This window comes from Nothoprocta perdicaria, unplaced genomic scaffold, assembly GCF_003342845.1.
Source record: "Nothoprocta perdicaria isolate Ctin4 unplaced genomic scaffold, notPer1 scaffold_28, whole genome shotgun sequence".
NCBI classification, from domain to species: Eukaryota; Metazoa; Chordata; class Aves; order Tinamiformes; family Tinamidae; genus Nothoprocta; species Nothoprocta perdicaria.
This window is the reverse complement of record NW_020455510.1, coordinates 3,922,281-3,942,511: the sequence shown is the minus strand read 5'-3', so window position 1 is coordinate 3,942,511 and position 20,231 is coordinate 3,922,281. Positions and strand designations below refer to the sequence as shown.

The window sequence follows — 20,231 nt, the reverse complement described above, 5'->3', positions numbered from 1 at the left end:
AACGGCTCTGGAATTCCTTGAAACTATGACATCCTGGATCCAAACTCCTTTCTGACATGTAGGCTTATTCTATTTTTCAGAGCTATGTACAAGACACACAGATTCCCTTCCGCGTTTGGCAAACATTACTCCTAAGAACGTCACCCTAGCCTCTTCTCATGAAGTAGCGCACACTAGGCTCCATGTAAGGCTTTTCCCTTCTGCTTATGAAAAGCAATGCAAAGCAAGGCCTGGGGTAATATTTAGCCAATTGTTAGGAACCTTCTTGAGTATTTAAAACATGACCATGAAATGGTAGTGACAGAATTAGGATATCACGCAGCACGTACAAGACAAACACCTATTTCTGCCTGTTTCCTATAGCTGAGCATGCTTATCTCATGTCAACATCCATAATGGTCCCAGTGGTGACACTAGCTAGTGAAACAAAAAAATTCAATCAAAAAATTCCAAAAACACTACACATAGCTCTGCAACACTTTGCTAAATGGCAATTCAAAGTGGAACATCATTAATTATTTCACAGGCTCCCAGTAACACATGATAGCATCTTTAGGAATGTGAAACCCATCATTCACCAGCTGAGCAGCTTTGCCTTGGAAGACATTTTGGCCTATCACCACAGATTGTAATCTATATATACAGCACACAGCAATACAGGTTGTGAGAATAATCAGGCACGCTAGCAAATGCAGAGCTAGCTAAGGAAAGGCAAGGCAATGTACAATAAGTAAGACCTGGGAATGCTTAACAACCAAACATCAGGAGTAGCAAGCAGCTGAACAGTTGCTCAACAGCTGTTGGAACAGGGTTTAGCTGCTGGCTCCCCATCCCTCAGGGAGCAGCCAGCAGCCTTTGCTACTCCTTGACACTTTCTTTTTAGCACCTCAAATTGCCATTCATTTCATGTGTTTCCAGTATTAATGTTTCAAGAGAAGCTTTTTTTTTTTTAATAATATCAAACTGAGTTGAAAAGTATTAAGAATATTTCTTTAGACAATAGAATTGACAATTAAGTAAATATTAAAACACACATATACTGATTCATGTGCAACCAAAAGCTTATTAGAAAACATTGCAGGTTCTTTGGTTGCTTCTATTAGATGTAGTTCAAATTACAGAAAATCACAGAAATCCAAAAGGCCATTAAATATCTTGTTCTTTCCTCCCAAAGAAACAAAATTCTAATCCAGCTAGCCAAGCAATCATCTACATTTCTGAGTGCCTCAAATTACATAATTTTAAATGCATTTTCACTTTACCTATTCAAAAGACCTATTCAAAGTCACCTCATTTTACTTTGAGCTGTACAATATCGCTAAGCAATCCTGGAAATCTCTTCTTTTAAGACAGGTCACAGAGCAACAAATATTTTATAGACATTGAAAGATTTATAGTACTATTTCCAACTACAAGTCTCTTTTCACAATGTTTTCTCTGTATCTCAAAGCTGTAATAAATATTAATTCTTCATTACATTGAGTAACAAGAAATATTTTACTAGCTAGAAAATTTATTTTTGCCTTCTAACCTATTAAATCAATATATATAACAGATGTTCACAAATTAAATGTTACCAAAATAACATTCTCTCCTAGAAGATACTCAAAGGAGTTTTAAATCTTGTTCTTCTCATTTACTGAAATCCTTACAGCATTTTTGTCATTAATTTTGTGACTCATAAATCCTGGATCTCAATAATGCTGTACACATAACTAATAGAAATAAATGGAAACAGAGTTAAATTTTGAAGTGTCAAGTGAAACAAAATACCTGTGCCCTCTGTAGTGAGATAGACTCTGGCTAGAATAACCTTTATTTGAGTTTGTAATTTGGTCCAGAGTGAAATATGATGGTGTCTTTAAAAAGGCTATCAAAAAGCTTTCCTACCTCTTCCTTTTGATCAACACTTATTTTTCTTACTGTATATAACTGCATTTCATATTCAAGTCCTTACAGAAAAGCTTATATTCCTTAGCTTCTTTTAACCTCAAAAATATGCAAGATTTCTGTCTTATAATAATGCTTTGTCATTTTGAATGCAAAGAAGGATCATTTTCCCCTCGAACTTCAGATTTTCTGGAAAATATTCTGCATCTTAAATTACTGATGAATTTGAGGGCACCTCGAGCGAACAAGTCCATAAATGAAATAATTTGTTTACTCTGATATGTATAGTCAGTGTAACGTATAACTTATACTACAATATGTTTGCACAAGGACATTTGGGCAAAAAATCAAAAGGTACCTTTAGTTCACATCAAGAGTCCCTTGCAGCTTTCTGTATTCAGGTTCCACTGTGCAGGAAGAAACTGTCACTGACTGAGACCCTGATTTCATTATAAAGCTGCACCAACAGGAGACAACAAAAGATGGTCATTAAAGTTTGTTCATACAGTAAACATGCCACATCCCATTATAGATACCACAGGCTGTAATAAAAGACAAATCTTCACCAATTTAAGTAGAAAGAGAAGAAAGAAGCACAGCTATCAACAGTATTGCTCAAGTAGGAGTGAAAATAAAGAAGCAGTAAAACACTCAAGCACCCTTCCTTGATAGTGTAAATAAGGTACTGATAATAATAAATATGAACAAGGAAAAACCATTGCCCTTTATTGCAATACACGACAATTGACAGACTCTCTCTGTCACTGACACCAGAAATTCAGTGCAATAGTACTGGGCTCCAAGTCAGCATAATTAAACCAAGTTAAAGAATAGCAGTGATACTAAGTACCTGTGATGCAGTTATCCTTCATTCATCTGTTCTTCATTTACAGCTATTGCCAATACCAGGATCATAATTTTAGAGTCATCTGTGACCTACCACTAAAACAGCTTTCTTTAAGAAAAAATTTCAACTAAGTTAAAAACATACAATGCAGTTGATTCCAACTGCTAAGAAACAGGAAAAGTAGTATCTATCAGAAAGTCAAGATTCTTTTCATACACATTACGAAATGCAGTTGTCCTCCTCCCTAGTAGCAGAAATTCAAGACTCTATATCAGTCTAGCTGTCCTCCCTGCCCTCAACACACTACACTGCTGAAGGAACCACCGCAGCACTTGAGACACCTGCTCCTCCACAGGCTTCTTTATGACACTAAACAAATCACTTGGCCTGAGGTACAGGGAATGTTTTGTCACCCAATTCCTAATTAAATGACTCCAAATGAGGTATCTAAAAGTACATTTTGTAAATGTGACCCTAGTCTCCCTAGAAAACTGTCAAGCACAAAACTTCTCTCTCAAAGAATTACGAGGTATTTAAGTACAAATGATTTTTAGAACTGTTACTCAGAATACTCACAGTGGATTTATATGATATGGATTATGCACAGATTTACCAGGTGGGCCAAAACCTTTGTAGCAGCCTCTCCCACCCCAACAGGCACTGCCTGGCGTAGTGAGCATCTTCCAGCCACACAATGCACCGGCAGCAGCGGCACCGTTATCCAAGATGCAGCTGCTGCTGCCCCTGGGACCACAGAACACCTGAAATAGATGCAACACATGAAGTACCTCTCTCTGCAGCTGCGGATTTATTTAGCCAGTTGACCTCCCATTTAACTTGTTTTCTACGGCAAAACCACACCTAAATAAGTGAAGGAATAAACAAACAAATTTACTTACCTTCTTTCCCTCAATTTCCCTTAATTAGAATATTTTATCAGATTTTGACATGTAACTTAGTATTTCTCTTCTTCCCTTCTTAATTACTTATTTTTTTTCCAAAGGACTCGTTGAAGAAAAAAGTCTCAAGGTACTATATAATTTTACAGAAAAGGGTTAAATATAAAAATTAATTCAATCATCTCTGTACATAATGCTTTAATGACATTTCCCTCAGGAATTAATACGTAATTAGAGTTCTGAAAACACGGAGCAATATGAAAGCAATATGAAAGCAATATATAAAGTTTCATGTTTATACCTGGTTGCCAGGTACAAATTATTTATGCACTTGACTCCAAATCAATTTATTTCTTTGGAAATGAAGAAAGGTTACTTTCAGAAAAAGTGCCAGTTTTTCTAGAAGTGTTCGTTTCAAACAGAAGTACCCAAATATGATGAATCTATAAATAAGGTCTTATTTGCTGCAAAATCAGAAGCATTTATTCAGTCAGTTAGCACCACTGGAAAATGCATACTTTGTCCCATGTCTACAAATATCATGGAATGTTATTTTGGTTTATTGTTGATAACAAAAATATGTAATTTATATGTTGGATATTAAAGAATTGCTTAAGATTCTACTTTCATTTGTTACTGTTGTGCCGATTAACTAAAAAATGCAGGCCTGTACTTATAATTGGACATATTGACAGTAAAACTAGTTAAGAAACCAGGAATAAAATAGTGAAAGGAAGCCAGTTACAAAGTGTAAAGCACCACAGAAAGTTCAAATTTCAGATCTATCAAACTTCGTAAAGCTTATGCTAAAAAATCATTTATATTCATTTCTCCCTAGTTGGGGTTACTAGAAAAACATATCATAGTTCAATGTTGAGCAGAGGAGACTTTCCACAGATCGGGTACGCACAGCGAGACTTTCTGGCCTTTTGTTCTCAACAGTGTGCTGGAATATATTGTTATATTGTCCAAATATGAAAAGGAAAAAAAAATCATTATTCCTGAGCCTTTCACCACCAATTTTTCGTACCTCACATCAAGAGACTTGCACTGCCTGAAAGCAAACTTGCCAGGAACTTGGCACAAAAGGGCCCCCAGGATCAGATCCTTTGCTCAGAACTACAATCTCATCCCCAACTCTTTGCTGACAAGTTTTTGCTAGAATTATTTGCACATTCTGAAGCTACTTAACAGTTTTGACGACAAAAAACACTCTCAGATCTCATATTTCATTGACCAAAATAAGTACAAAAGTCCCATTTGTATCCCCAAACACCAAGAACATTATTGTCACGAGCCAGATATAACCATGACGGGAGTCATTTTTTTTCCACTCCCTTGAGCTTCCGAAATGATTTGGCATCACACAGATGCCAAAATAACAGACTCTACAAAACAGAAATATTGAAGCAGAAGAATTGCCCTTCAAATGAAAGAAATTAAGCGTTCCATCCACTGGAACTGGTCTCTTGCGGAATCGTGCCGAGGAAGCTTAAAAAACACTAAAAAACAAAAACAAATAGACAAAAACCCTTATCCCTGAGCTCCTGGATGGGGAGATACAACACTACTTTTGATATAAGCTTCACCATCCATGCTGAAATTTTCAAGGAATCTGTATAAGTCATGCATTAAATCCCATACCTCACTTTGCAGATCTTCCTTCTCAAAAATCTGGCCATTGGCTCTTATAAAAATGTTTACAAATGCCTTTAAAAAAAGGGCCAATTAACAGTTCAGTATCAGCCTCAATGTCAAATCTGACTTGATGCTGCCATTATTCCATGAATTTTAATGGAGCCTCTCCAAATTCTCACCCCTGCAAGTGAACATGAAATACCAAAATATCTCCATTTGCAGTATTTTTAGCTGAAATGTATGTCAATGTGAAATCATTTGAACTATGTTACCGGTACTAAAATGTTTCCTAGCATAAAGCCATTCACATCAGCTAAATCAGGGATGCATTTTATTACTCTACCACATAAAATGCTCAAGTGAAAATAAAATTATTTCTCTAAGTTCTCGGTATCTCTAATATTTAGAAAGCTGTAAGAGCAGCATTAGAAATTTAGATTTATTTTTTCAGAGAGGTTATCCACAGAAAACACATGAAGGCAAAAATCAATCAGAGTTCAATGCCTACAGCTCTATTCTTTACCACAGGTTGCTACACAGACCAAACAATGCTTATGTGATAGATTATGTGTTTTGTCACCAGTACACAATTCAGGCTTGATTTTGGCTTTGTCACTTTTGGGTTCCAGCACGTCAAGGCATTTTCTAGTTCTGCTTTCCAAATTCCTGTTAGTTTTAACTCAATATTGCAAAACTCCTGTAGTTCAGTAGCACCCAAGCTATGCTCTTTTTCTCTTAAAATGGTGCGTACCAGCCCCTGAAGAATTTGGTTAAAGCTTTGTAATCTGTAGTATTCCACAGTGGCCTGTGGGGGAAAAAAAATCAGTTTTATAGTGCCTTCCACAGATAACCATGAAACAAAAAATGCTTTCTCAGAATCTATTATTTACTCTAGCAATAACATCTTACCTATTTCATTCTGGAGTCTGGGAGAAGATGATCTTTACACATCTTAATTTCCTGGAAAGGGCAATGAATGTTTTTGACCCACAGTAAAATATAGCTGGCCTAAGAATCAGTGAAAAGAAATCAAGGAATGTTTTCTCAAGTGCTGAAAGGGACCCAACATGTTCATCTCAAATCCCAGAATGCCTATTTTGGATCTTAAATGTTGCTTGAAATACACATGGGTGAAAGCTGTAATTAGGGGGAAAATGCAGCACCAATAATAGCACATTAAAAAAGTTAGCAATTCTGAATTGTCAGTACTGTAACAACTGAATATCTTATTACTTCTGCCTTCTCCTCCCATACACTGGATTACTTCACCACTGACAGAGTGCATGTACTAATCATAGATTCTGAAGCAGAAAAAAAAAAAAAGAGAGATAAATCAGTTGGTATTTCTTGAGGGCATTAGTAGAAAACACTTATTTCAAAAATATTTTGATTATAAAATTTTACTTCACAATCCTTTTCCAGACCACAAATATTCATAATTAGAAGAGAACGGAGTTAATGTATTATTAGCTGTTCTGCCATCAGCATCACATAAAGAAAAGAAAAGCAATAAAATATGATGCAGAATTCACTCTTCCAATGATTGTCATTGAACTATTACATTAGTAAACATTCACAGTATGAAGTCTCTTTCAATATATCTCCAGCATATAAAGTAGTGCAAAAAAGCATTCCAGTCATTTGCTTTTGCAGTCAGACCAGGTTAAACGATTCTCTTACTTCACTTCTTTAATTATTAGACAACAAATACTGCAATGCCTCCAAAGAGAGTTATAAAAATAAACAATTTCTGGAGGCTCAGCAGCCTTTTCAAAGTAAATTTCCAGTTAGAAACAAGCAGTAAAGATCTCAAGAAAAAAATTAGATCTATCTTCTGTAGAATATCTTTTTACAATAAATTTATCATTTGTAAAACAATGACTATGGTATCCAATGATTCATGGTAGCTGCTATTAAAGCACTGATAAATAGATAAATGACTACCAAACTTGATTGCTTCTTACATAGTAAATACCTCTGAATGCCAACTTTTACCACTGAGCTGTTATTAGTGATGTCGACAGTTCATGCACCCACTTTTAAACTGACTAGGTTTTAACGAATTTTTCCGCCTTATGTGCAAAACACTTGCATTCTACTAAAAATATAAAGTCTGAAACTATATCAGATCTAGCAATCCCTTTCTCGAGTTATATCACTTACTTGATATGTAATACAAGTTTAGCAATGCTTTTTATTTGTATTTAACCATGAAATAGCATACTACTGTATGCTCTAGACTCTTGTTTGCATATTTCTTTTTTTTTTTTCACTGCACTCTTTAATGCATAAATATATTTGGAAGTGTTCAAATTACACATCAGTTTCCACAGAATTTGAATTTACACAATTTTTCTTCTCTGACTCACTTCTGTCCCCTGCTTCCTGACTTTTCTTTTCCTTTACACAAAGGGATTTTTTAACTCCTTCCTCCATCTCCAAATACTCTGATTTATCTTCTGTGGACGAAGATGAGGAACTTCTAAATTTCTTCAGTATGTTTGTTGGGAGGTATGGACAACTGACTGCATTTTGCATCAGCTGTGTTTGTTCTTCATTCTCAGTCTCTCTGTGATAGAAATAGTTAAAATTGGAGACAATCACTGGCACTGGTAAAGCAATGGTTAACACTCCTGCAATGGCACACAAGGACCCAACTATTTTCCCACCCACAGTTATGGGTTTCATGTCCCCATAACCAACTGTAGTCATGGTCACTACAGCCCACCAAAAGGCATCTGGGATGCTTTGAAAATGGGTGGCAGGCTCATCAGCTTCTGCGAAGTAAACAGCACTGGAAAACAAAATAACTCCAATAAAGAGAAAAAAAATGAGGAGGCCAAGTTCCCTCATGCTGGCTCTGAGGGTATGACCCAGGATCTGCAAACCCTTGGAGTGTCTTGAGAGCTTGAAGATGCGAAACACCCTGACCAGGCGGATGATCCTCAGGATGGCAAAAGACATGGCCTGTTGACCATTGCTCCCCTGCTCCTGGGCCAGGTCAGTGCCCAGAGTGATGAAGTAAGGCAAGATGGAGACAATGTCTATGATGTTCATGATGTTCTTGAAGAAGTGTGCTTTGCTCGGACATGCAAAGCAGCGCACTGTAAACTCAAAGGAGAACCAGATGATGCAAACTGTCTCGACAATGAAAAAGGGGTCATTGAAGATGGTGTGCTCCCCAGCATCCAGGTGACGGGACTCATTGGAAAACCCCTTCCCTGCGCTCAGGGACATGATGAATTCTTTGTCATCTCTAAACTCTGGCAAAGTCTCCAGACAGAAGATGACGATGGAGATCAAGATAACCAAGACTGAGACAATGGCAATGCCTCTGGCTGGACTGGAGCTCTCCGGGTACTCAAACAGCAGCCAGACCTGCTTCTTAAACTCGTTCTCTGGCAAAACTTTGTCTTCTTCCTCTTTGACAAACCCTTCGTCCTCCCTAAACTTGAGCATGGCCTCCTCCCCAAGTTGGTAGAATTTCACCTCCTCAGTGAAGATGTCAAAGGGCACATTCACTGGCCTCTTCAGTCGGCCACCACTCTGGTAGTAGTACAGGATGGCATCAAAGCTGGGCCGGTTTCTGTCAAAGAAGTATTCGTTCCTGAGAGGGTCAAAGTATCTGCCTCGCTTCGCTGGATCGCCCAGCAACGTCTCCGGGAACTGAGCTAGTGTCTTCAGTTGGGTCTCAAACCGCAGTCCTGACACGTTGATTACCACACGCTCACAACACTCGTACTCACTGTAGCGAACAGAGCTGTAACCCCCAGGGCCTCCACCACCATCATCGGGTGGCTGGTCTGAGAACGAAAACTCATCATGCCCATAGTCATCGGTGTAGCAGAGCTTCCCTTCTTCCTCATCATCTTCATCCTCATCTTCATCCTCCTCTTCCTCCTCACTCAGGTCCTTCAGGATTCTCTCTTCAGAACCACTGAGAGGCAGTAGCTCTGAGCACGGGAAGGAGGCTCCGCATTCCCTACTTCCCAACCGGTGGCTCCTCTTTTTCCCTTTCTTCCGTCTCTTACCACTCTGGCGGTGGGGCAGGCTGCTGCGCGACGCGCTCCCGCCGTGCGCGGAGGACGCGCCCCGGCTCTGCTCCTGGTGGTAGTGGTGATGGGGGCCACCCCCACCTGCTGCCCCTCCTTCCACCGCTGCTGTCGCTGCTGCTACTGCCGCAGCCGCCGCTGCTCTGGACTGCGCCAGGCGCTCCCGCTCGCGGGCCCGCGCCTGCGCGGCGTATCCGTAGGGCATGTGGCTGTTGCAGCCCGAGCTATCCGCGCTTACCATTGCCACCTCCATGCTTCTGCTGCTTTTTTAATCCCTCGGTGCTAAGTAGTTTGGTTTGTTTATGGTGTAGCCTCAGCTTTTGCTATAGAAAGTTCAAAACCATTTGCATTTGGAGGACAGGCTCTTGGGCAGAGGGCAGGGCAATGCCGAAGCAACACTGAATCTATGTTTTGGAACACCACATATCTGCATGTTCTTATGGTCCAGAGTGTTTGACACAACCCACTGCGTTTTGTTAATAAGAATGTATGCAACTCTCAGATTGGAGCAGAAAACAGCTGAGGCTTTGTCCTTCTACCCATCGAGCCTATGTTCATTTATCTCCCAGATCAGATCCAATTCATGGCCATCTTGTATGGAGACTGCATACAGAAAGAAAAAATGTGCAAATCAAGGGGTATCTGTTTTCTAGAGTTGTTTCAGGTCTTTAGTTCATCATTGCAACCAAATGCAAATAGTCTCGTTCTTCATAATTAGTTGCTGGTAATGCTTTGGCCTAACAATCTTATTACTGTTTAATATCATTACTCAGGGAGTTGAAGGTAATTCCAGCCGTCACTCTATTTACACAGTGAGAAGGTCTCTGCAAATCCTTTCTTCAGCCTGTCAACAACGTCTCAAACCTGGCAGCAGCATCCAGTGTGTTCGCACCAGTGGTAAGAGAAGGAGGAAGAGGAGGAGAAGGAGGAGGAGGAGGAGATGAAGACTGAAAAACTGGCTCTGAGGTCCCCATAGGGCATAAGGGAGTGGATGGGTCACCTTTTGATTATGGTCATGCAGAAGAAGCACTTAACCTGAGGCACATGCACAAAAAGTAAACAAAACAAAAAAGGAAAAAGATTGGATTGTTTTTTCTAAAAGGTCACACTGATCAAATGAAATTGTGTCATTTATTGCCACAGTATTCAAACCTTCCCTTGCCCACACTATTCACACTTCTACATTACACACACACCCACATCACATGCACAGAGATTTTGAACGACTCTGTGGGTAAGGATGTGGGTGGGTATGTCACATATATATAGATACACAAAATCCCCACCCATATAAGCACTTGCATCCATACACAAACACATGCATGCTTCTGAGACAGTAACACATATAAACAGTTATAAAAATACTGCAATACACGGTGCATTCAAATCTCTGGTTGCATACATATACACAGACCTACATATAGCTATATAAAATATTACAAGAAGCATACCTACACAAAGAGCTTTTGCAGTATCTCTAGAAACACGTAAGAGACAGGAATGCTACATTTTAATTTGCAGTTGAATTGCGTTTCAACTACAATATCTTATCAAATTTAATTGGAAAACAGGCAGATACGATGCTCAATCAGCTGAAAACACTGATATGGTGAGTCAAAAAACATAACTGCAGGTGCACCAAAGCAACATCTACATGCAAGCACATACACAAAAAAAATACACACACCCCTTTGAAACAGAACCCTCATTTACAGCTGTAGCTATTAATACACAACAGAAGGTGAACAGTCTGTTAAATGACATTGCTATTTTTAAAGTCGTACCTACATGTCATGCATTAAAAAAAAGAATCTTAAAAAATGCTATTATACTTACAGTTCCTAGGCAGAGAAATAGCAATGCTGTTCTTGCTAGTGTAAGGATCTGGAGACAGCAGTCCTGATCAGGGGGCTGTGCCAATCGATCTATGTTTTCAGGTGTGTGAGGTCAGTCGGCACCACAGGTTGACGAGTTATTTTTCTCCCTTCTTGCCACTTGCAACAAGAGCAAGGCAGCAACGCAGCCTGAGCCGGGAGTGCTCTGCACTGCCGCGGATGCTGCTTCTTGCACAGGCATTTGCAGAAAGGCAACAAGCAAGCATCTCATTCCAAAAGGGGGGAAAAAATGAAGGAGGCGAGTGTGTTTGGGTGAGAGGGACGCAAAATGAGCAGGGGAGCGTGATCGCCAGCCTTTGTAAGCCTGGCTTGCCCTCCAGATTTGTAAGTCACCGTTAAATAACCTGAGTACCACAAGCCTGATGGTAGGACGGGTGTTGCTTCTTGCAGTTTCCCCCTCCAGCAGGTCCAGGCAGCAGCAGCTCAGCCAGCAGCCACTCGCATCCTCCACTTGTTGTGCTGCCGCTTAGTGCTGCTTAGAAATAAATACAAAAAAATAAAAAAGGGAATACTCTTGGGGGCGGGTGGTGGTGGATGAAGGCAGAGGCAGCGCTCAGCGCGCGGCTCTGCCCGCGCGGCGCGGAGCCGCAGCGCGCCCTGTTGCTGCGCGGCGCGGAGGCCGCGGCGCTGCGCGGAGGCGGCGGGGACAGCGGCCAAGAGCGGCCGTGACGGAGCCGCTCCGGGCAGCGGGAGTCGGGATGCAGCGGGATCCCGAGCACGGCAGCTCTNGGAGCTGCGCGGCTCGCGGCCGGCCCCTCGCGGCTGCGGCCCGCACTGCCGCCCCCGGCCCCTCGCGCGCCCCCGGCCTCCCGCTTCTCCCGTGCTTTTGTTAATCGGTGCATTAGGAAGGGAAAGAAACGCTCCCCCGCTTAGCGAATGCAGAGTCTACCTAGCAAAGCTCCAGGCTCAAGGCAATGCTATAAGCCCTGTCTTCTGTTCTATTATTTTTTCCTTTCTTCCCCACATCCTTTTAAGGAAGAAAAAAACACCCTATGTGGTCAAAGCGGCTCAGGGAATTTCAAAATGAAGGAGAAAACAGAAGTTCCCTGGGAGGAGGAAGCTTTGACCCAAAGCCACCAACGCCTCCCGCCATCCCTGTCGCGCCCCACACGTGTGCCCGGCCACCAGCAAGGCTCTGGTGAGCGAAGCCCCCTTTGCTCGCGCCCCAGCTGTCCTGCTGCATAGGAAACCGGCCGTTCGTGCTGCACACCTACAATGCCGACCAGGACCAGCGCCTGCCACTGCAAACAGGCACCATGAAATGCAGCTTGGCCGTATTTGACATCCTTGCTACCTTTCTGCCATGCCAGAAAAGGTCGAGTGTAGCCAGCCCTATTTCATTAGGACAAAAAGAGCTTTTAGGTTTACAGTCCCCTATGCAGGGTCATAGCAAGGATGCCTACTGCCCTTCAGAGCCCCAGGGGTGTAACACACACTATATGTTATCTGTGTCTCTATTGCCTACAACCATTAGTGCTCATACTCTTAATCTCATTAATTTCAGTAGGCTGCCATATGGCAATAGAAGTGAGAGGTAATGAGCAACCAAATAAACATACTGAATGCCAGGCATCAAATTAATTCATAACTGTCTTGCCAAAAGTACTGCAAAATGTGTAAATAACAGTTCTTGCTAACTAGTTCTTCAAAAATCTCAATACTCAAATTCTACAGTCAGTATCTAGTGAGAGACATATAGGTATTCCTAATGTCATCCCAAATTCCACTAAACTACAAAGGTCACAGAAATATTCAAACATTTGGATGCTGCTGGAGGCAACATCTCCTAATTCTTTTCCAATACCTAAACCCAAATTCTTCTGCAATTTGGCACAAAAGCCCATCCAAGTCATCCATCACACACCTATCATCGTTCAGTCACAAAGACATGTACAATGCCAAAAAAATAGATGTCACAAGTACGGGTTTTTTTTTTTAATGAGTAGAAAGAGTTCTTTCTACTTCATTCATATTTTATTTCTAGGGGCAAACCTTTGGCAGAAGACAGAAACTTTAGGAAGTTATATTTTAATCAGCAGGCTCTGAATACCTTTCTAAGGTGTTTCAGGGGATTATGCAAAATAAACAGAGCTACTCTAGTCTGTACCTTTCTTTCAAAGTTTCAAATGCATTTTCTCATTGTCTCACACACCGGTGTTAAACGTAGTCAGTGGATATCTGAGTGTGAAGAAAGAAAAAAGTAGAAACAGATAATTATTTTTATATGCCTTTTTGGTGATTACTTTTCTGTTTTAATAATTATAGCAAATTCCTGAGCAAAGAAGAAGAGTCAGCTATAATGGGTTATGTATGCAACTAATAGGAAAAACAGTATTGTTTGTTTTTACATGGTACCAAAAATGTTTCTAATATGTTAGCCAAAGAAATACATATAAATTCAATAAAATTCATAGATCATATTTGATCCAAATTTTAAGGCTCATTTAAGGGCAAGAACAAAAACTTTACGTATTTACAGATTTATTTTGTGAATCTTTTCACTCAGGTTTATATTTTCACAGTATTCAAAGAGCAATCTTCATCTAAAAGATACTATATTCCCTTTGCTCCTCCATATTCATAAGGGATATTATTATTGGCAGAACAAAGAGGTAATATGCATATGTCATTATCTTCGACAGCACTATTGTATTAAGAATATTAGAGCATAACAAGAGCTCTGGAAGGTATTTTGTTATACTGAGATGTTGTTCAGTTCTGCAGTAATGTGGAGGAGAAAAATGCATCATTGTTTATCTGCATATACGGCACCAGAAGAAAAACATGACAATTTAATACATTTTCATGCAGAGGGCATGAAATCAAAAACCCTAAGTCATATTGCTATGCCCAGTATTAATTTATGCTATCCCACAATTGCTGCACTTCACACTGGCAGCGAGTCTGGCCTCCATCCAATACTAATCTTCCTGCTGTAATCAAGAGTTCTGCGCAGAGAATAAAACTGCACTACAGCTTGGTAGTTATTGCTCTTCCAGACCACAAATTATTCCATTTCTCTTCAAGCCCTCTCTTTTTACTCTCCTGCTCCTCCCTCCTTGCTTCAATTTTATTTCTAATAGCTTCTCGAGGCTACCACCAACAACTTCTCCTAAGATCAGCAACTCCCTTTAAATCAAGGGAGATTTTGCAGTAGTGAGCACTCGGAGGTAATCAAGTGAAAGGACTGTGGTTACTACATCATTTGAAATGTGCTGATGTATGGTTCAGAATACATATTTCTTTTTCCTTTTCTCCTCTTCGTGATTACAGCCCTGGGTATTCTTAGGCACCAAAGCAGCAATGAATTCTTTGTCTCTGCAACTAAGCATTTCCCCCAATGTTTATATTGCTTTCATATTTGACTTGTATTTTAGTAACCAGGCTGAGTAAGACATCTCTGTTAAAGAATCTGGCTCTAATATTCCTTTTCTGAATGTGACTGAAACTACATAATGAGGTACTCAAAAGACATATACCATATCCTCAATTAGATCTTATATACAGCACATGAAGAGCACATCTGTTCATTACTTGCACTGCAACAGGCTAATCAAAAGAAGTTTAGACTCTAGAGAACAGCAAGTCTTTCACACTTTCTTGGAAAAATATGCCAAACCATTGCCGTTTATCTCTGAGTTTAAGGAATAACAGTAAAAACAGCAATTATAATCATATTCAGAGAATAATTTCTGGTATCAGAATATGGACCAGCTCAGAAAATTGGCCAAAATAGTATGTACGTATTGCTTTGAGCACATTTTTTCATGCATTGGGAGGAGAGGACTCAAACAGGAAGACTCCAGGTGAGGAGCAACTCTCCAGGTGAGGAGCAACTTCTTTACTGTTAGGGTGACAGAGCAGTGGAACAGGCTGCCCAGGGAGGCTGTGGAGTCTCCTACTCTGGGGGTCTTCAAAACCCACCTGGATGCCACCCTGTGCCACATGCTCTAGGTGTGCCTGCTTGAGCAGGAAGGTTGGACTAGATGATCTGTAGAGGTCCCTTCCAACCTTAAATATTCTGTGAATCTGTAAATATTCTGTGAATCTGTGACTCTTCAAATCAGCAAAAGCAAGAGAAAGGATGGTATGGAGAGAAAGTCTCTCAGTAAGATACCACTTGAGAATGCAGAACCCTTATTTCCATTCTTGGTTACACGATACATTTTTAAGAAACATGTGGCCACATCACTCTTTCTGCCTATTCTCCCTTCTCAGCATAATAAGTACAATTTCACTTTCTCTCTAACAATTTCTCTTTTATTAGAATGGAACAATTTTGGAACAGGCACTGGATGGATTCTGATGTGCCAAGCAGCAACAAGCACTGGATCTCTGGTGTGGATAGTATCACTGCAGGAAATGAATCACTCGCGTTACTGTGCTGCTCGATTAATCTCATTTGCGTATTCAAGATCCATTGTATTATTTCTGCATATGCAATTTGCAAATGATGCTAACATTAAATATCATAAATTATAAACACTGCTAAATTCTGGCTGACATAAATATTCGTCCAGATCAGTCCAAGGGCATGGCAGGCTAATATCTCAGGGGGATTTTATCAGGGATACTCTGGAGGAAAATCAGATAGCAGGCTAACAATTAATGTAATTTTACACAATTAAGTTAACACTGACTTACAGGACAGCTGGAAAGCAAAACCTTTAGGACAATAGCTCAAAAATACCCCATTAAAAAAAAATGTTTCCAAGATATATTAGCTGTAAGTTCAAGCATCTCATACTCTAATGTGTGGTAACAAACTGTTATATGAAGAAAAATGTAAAGAAAATTTCAAGTATTCAAGTAAGCAGCATGCTGTTTCATACCAAAAACAGCTCATATGTACCTATTAGATTTTAGGTACAAGACAGCATTTCTATGGACACAAGGCTTTAGCAGATAGATGTTGCTTAAGTTCTTAGAGCAAATTTTTTTTATAACTCTTATTTACAATATTAGCACAAATGCTAAATGAGTGCAAGAACGAACTGTGGAATCAAAGCAACGAAAATGGATGCCATTGCATCTGTAATGCTACAAATTTACTAGAAGGCTCCACTTAAATTTGTAATAGATAAGCAACTTAAACTTACTGGATCATAACAATTTCTGCTAAAGACTCTGGCAAGTAAAATTAGGAGACCCATGTTTCACAGACAGCAGCTGTCTTGGTTCACAATTTGATAGTAGAAAGTACAGCTTCCCAATGAATCTTTGGGCCAAAATTAGCGTATTGCTCGGACATCATCTTGTCACTCTGCTGAAGACAGAAAAAAACAGGACAGCCTGTTTTGGGGCACCAGACAAGATTGGTCAAGAAAAAAGCACAATCTGATTCTGATAGGTCTGAGCTCGTGACCTGTACCACAACTATTTTAGAGGAGTCAGATAGGAGGCAAGTTTTGATAGTCCTCTTTTCCACAACCATGTAAGCACAAACCCTGAAAGAATGCATGTCTTTTTTTTTCTCTTTTTAAATCAAATGTGGTAGCTTTACATAGCAGAGAAAACATTGCAAGAGAGAATCAAACTGGCAAAAAAGGAGCATCTATTCAGCTTGATACCTTATGGCTTTAAGACCAGATTCAGAAGGGAGCTAGATGCCCACAAGTTGTATGAACCATTTGTATAGAACCACATGGGAAAGATTATAAAACAAACTGTTCTTAAATAAATTATACATTTCAAAAGAGTTCATTAAGCCTCTTCTTTTCAGAGATATTGTTCTCCCATCTCATGGGTATACAAACCACAAAGTTAACATAGGAAAAAAAGTTCTCTGCTTGAACATACACGAAGAATTAAGAGATTTTGGCAAAGTGCAACAAAATATACTACTACAAAACATTGGAGGAACAGATTCTCAAAATTATCAAATAAGTTGACAATTCCTGTGACTATTTTTGAACTAGCTATCAGTGTAGAAAATGTTACAGTGGTTTTTATTTTGGTGCAAGGCAAGCATATGATTTTGTTCTCCATATAGTATTTAACAAGAAAAACCTTTCCACGACACAAATGTCATTTCTAGAGAGCTGCCACTGAGAAGTAAATTGGTATGGAGTTAGGGACAAGATAAGAATCAAGAAATTTCAATAGGTATGATAAAGAAAAGTAACATAAAAATTGGTTGAACAGTATGATAAGTATGGAGATATTAAAGATATTTTGGAAGCATTCTCTTTGAAGAGGATCTGTATTTCATGACATTAGTGATCATTTTCAGCAATATTTCAATTAATGCAAACACATCCTATACAACAGGCCTAACCTGCTGAATAAATCTATCCAGACTGCTGTCTTGTGAGAAAATGGGAAGCAGTGTTTTGGAAATCATATGCTCTTTTGCCAGTGTTTTTTCTCACATTCGGGCAAGTTAGCGCATCCAAGTGAGGGAAGGAATTACATAGAGGAGCTTGGTGGACACAGCAGGACAGGTCAAGTTGTAAGATAAAACCATCATAGTTTCAGTAGCACAATCCAAGAAAGAGTTCCCAAATCAGCCATATCATGCTGACTGCTTGAACAATATATAGACACATATCTCTGAAAAATCCCTAGTTAAAATTAGCCCATTCCTACCTCATTTGTACTCCAAGACAATAAAAAAAAGTTTACTCTGCAGCCAACTTCATAAACTAAAGCAGTTGTAGTTTATCAACACAATTGCCTTTTACACGAGATATGAATTCCTGAGAATTTGCCACTCATTTGACATGTGGTTGTGTCAAAACCATAGTAGTGTCAGATATCAGAAAGTGAAAATTCCAGCCCAAATGTTAGCCTCAGCACACAAGCTGAGGATCAAAAAGTCTTAACGAGTATTTTGCTGAGCTCCAAGTGAGTGAATCAAAGGGTCTAGGTGGTTCAGAACCTTTCAGTCTAGCAAAGAAAAATTTATTTTCCACACTGAGGTCAGAAGCCTCACTGACCTACTCAGAATTTAGACATCTTCAGCTAGTTAGTTTAGTAGTCCACAGGTAACTTTTCCTATGGGATATAAAGCTAAGCATATATTTTATTTGGAAACAGTTGTCTTATCTCTTCCATTCCTTACCCTATAAATGGCACAATGCTATTAGGCTTCTAGCTCCCATATGAATCCACTATAGACCAAGTTGAAAATTGACTCTCCTTTCTGTCAACCAAATTCTCCAACCTCACTGGCTGAGAGGGTTTGATCCTGATCAGTTCAGTGAGATATCTGGCCTGAAAGTGGACTATAAATTCCTCTTTACTAACTGAAAGGGCCTGACTTCTACTGGCCCTTAGATCTCCTTACCTGGCTCTCAGCTGTCTTTCTGAACATAGCAGGAGTGTTTCACACGAGGGATTACCAATGCAGCACTTGCTGTGAAAGCATCGTCTGCAATCCCTGCACCCTGTAGATTCACCCTGCTTCTCAGGGCCACCTTCTCAATGCAGTGTGAAATGGATTAATTGATGAATATTGTTAGCCTGGTGCCTGTGTGCAATGTAGCAGTTTCTATGCACAAGCAAAAATACATTGAGGCTAGAATGAAGCTATTCCCCAAGCAATAAGATATCATGGTCTGTTGGCTTCAGTGTCATACTGCTTTCATATCTGTTGAACATGCATTCCCTCAGACGGAAAAATTTTATATCGTTACCACTTTAAAATAAATAGCATTTACCAGAATAGACTCCTGATTAAAATAACATTTACAAAACAAACTCTTGTTCAGAGATGTTGCTTTAGAGACCCAAGTGTTCTCCTTACTCATGGCCAAGTAGAATAGAAAGAAACAAATCCATTTCTGGGCACTACTGTCCTTTTATGCCTCCGCTGACATCATTGGGAAAAGCATCGAGATGATTTTGGGTCCCAATGATGAAATGCTTGTAAAACTCAGTACTTCATTATAAGAACTGCAGAAATGCTGCAGCTGTTCCTAAAGCTGAAACTAAGCGAGTTAAAGCTACTTTTTTCCTAAGTGAGATCTTCTCAGGGGTTAACTCACATAACATTGAAGTATTTGCTTTGATAGAGACGTATTTAACATCACAACTTTAGTTGATTAACCTTAATCATGCTAACTGTAACCATATACCCAAGCTTTGTATTGAAAGGCTAAGACAGTTCATTGGTACATCTTGTCTCAAGCTACAAGTGAAGAGATATGCTGCCTAAGAATAAAAATTGATATTATAGAAACCTGAGCAAGGTTTCTGAGCATTCTGGAGCACATTCTGGAGATGCTCAAATCTGTGGAGTTTTGTGTCAGTTACAGCTAGAGCTGTAGCTATTCATTATTATAATGACTTTATTTTGAATGGCATGTATGAATCAAAATCATACATGAATGTACGATCAAAACATTCATACATTCATGTCTGAATGTATGGTCAAAACACACGGTATATCCCTTTACTAAGGCCTTCTATTTTTGCATCCTTTACGGTACAAAATCAGCAATTTTTTCTAAAACTGGACAAATCAAAAACTTCAGTTTGGAAATGTGCTTCTTTCACAGTGAATCCATCTTGAGCACAAATAGGCAACAAATGAGAACATATCCCTGTGCACAAATGTATTAAAGTCACAAAAAGGAGAATACATAACACCAACAACTTCACTTGCAGTTTTAATAAAACTTACATTGAAGTTCAGAAAAGCTCTCTTAAGATTTTTTTCCTTAAAATACTAGAATTGCCTTTCAGCTATATATATGTCAATTAAAAGCTTCGAACAGTAATGCTACGGTCTCAACAGTCCATTTTCCATAAAATGTATCTTAAAATCTTAATTCACATATTGCTCTTGTTGACAATGAGAAAGGGCAAACAAATGGCTAACTGAAAATAAAACTAAAAGCTGCTGAAGTAGCCCAGTATAAATCTCAAGTATCTGAAGGTAGGAATTAGCATTTTAATGACTAAAAAATGAGTAGTTCCTGATAATAGTTTTCTTTCAATATAGCCAAAACAAATCCCCTGTTTTATCCACAAATCCTCTGCTTTATCCACAAAGCAAGAAAAGAGC

At 39.4% G+C, this 20,231-nt stretch overlaps 1 protein-coding gene across 1 annotated transcript; it reads right to left on the bottom strand.

Annotated features, from left to right (window-relative positions):
• Window positions 1-6,761: 6,761 nt before the first annotated feature.
• Window positions 6,762-11,647, bottom strand: KCNA4 (potassium voltage-gated channel subfamily A member 4). The gene is made up of 2 exons (XM_026041237.1): window positions 11,163-11,647; window positions 6,762-10,361 (listed from the first exon to the last, which is right to left on the bottom strand). The coding sequence occupies exon 2, from the start codon at window positions 9,577-9,579 to the stop codon at window positions 7,588-7,590; it is 1,992 nt and encodes a 663-aa protein (XP_025897022.1). The 5' UTR covers window positions 9,580-10,361; window positions 11,163-11,647; the 3' UTR covers window positions 6,762-7,587.
• Between the last annotated feature and the right edge of the window lie 8,584 nt (window positions 11,648-20,231).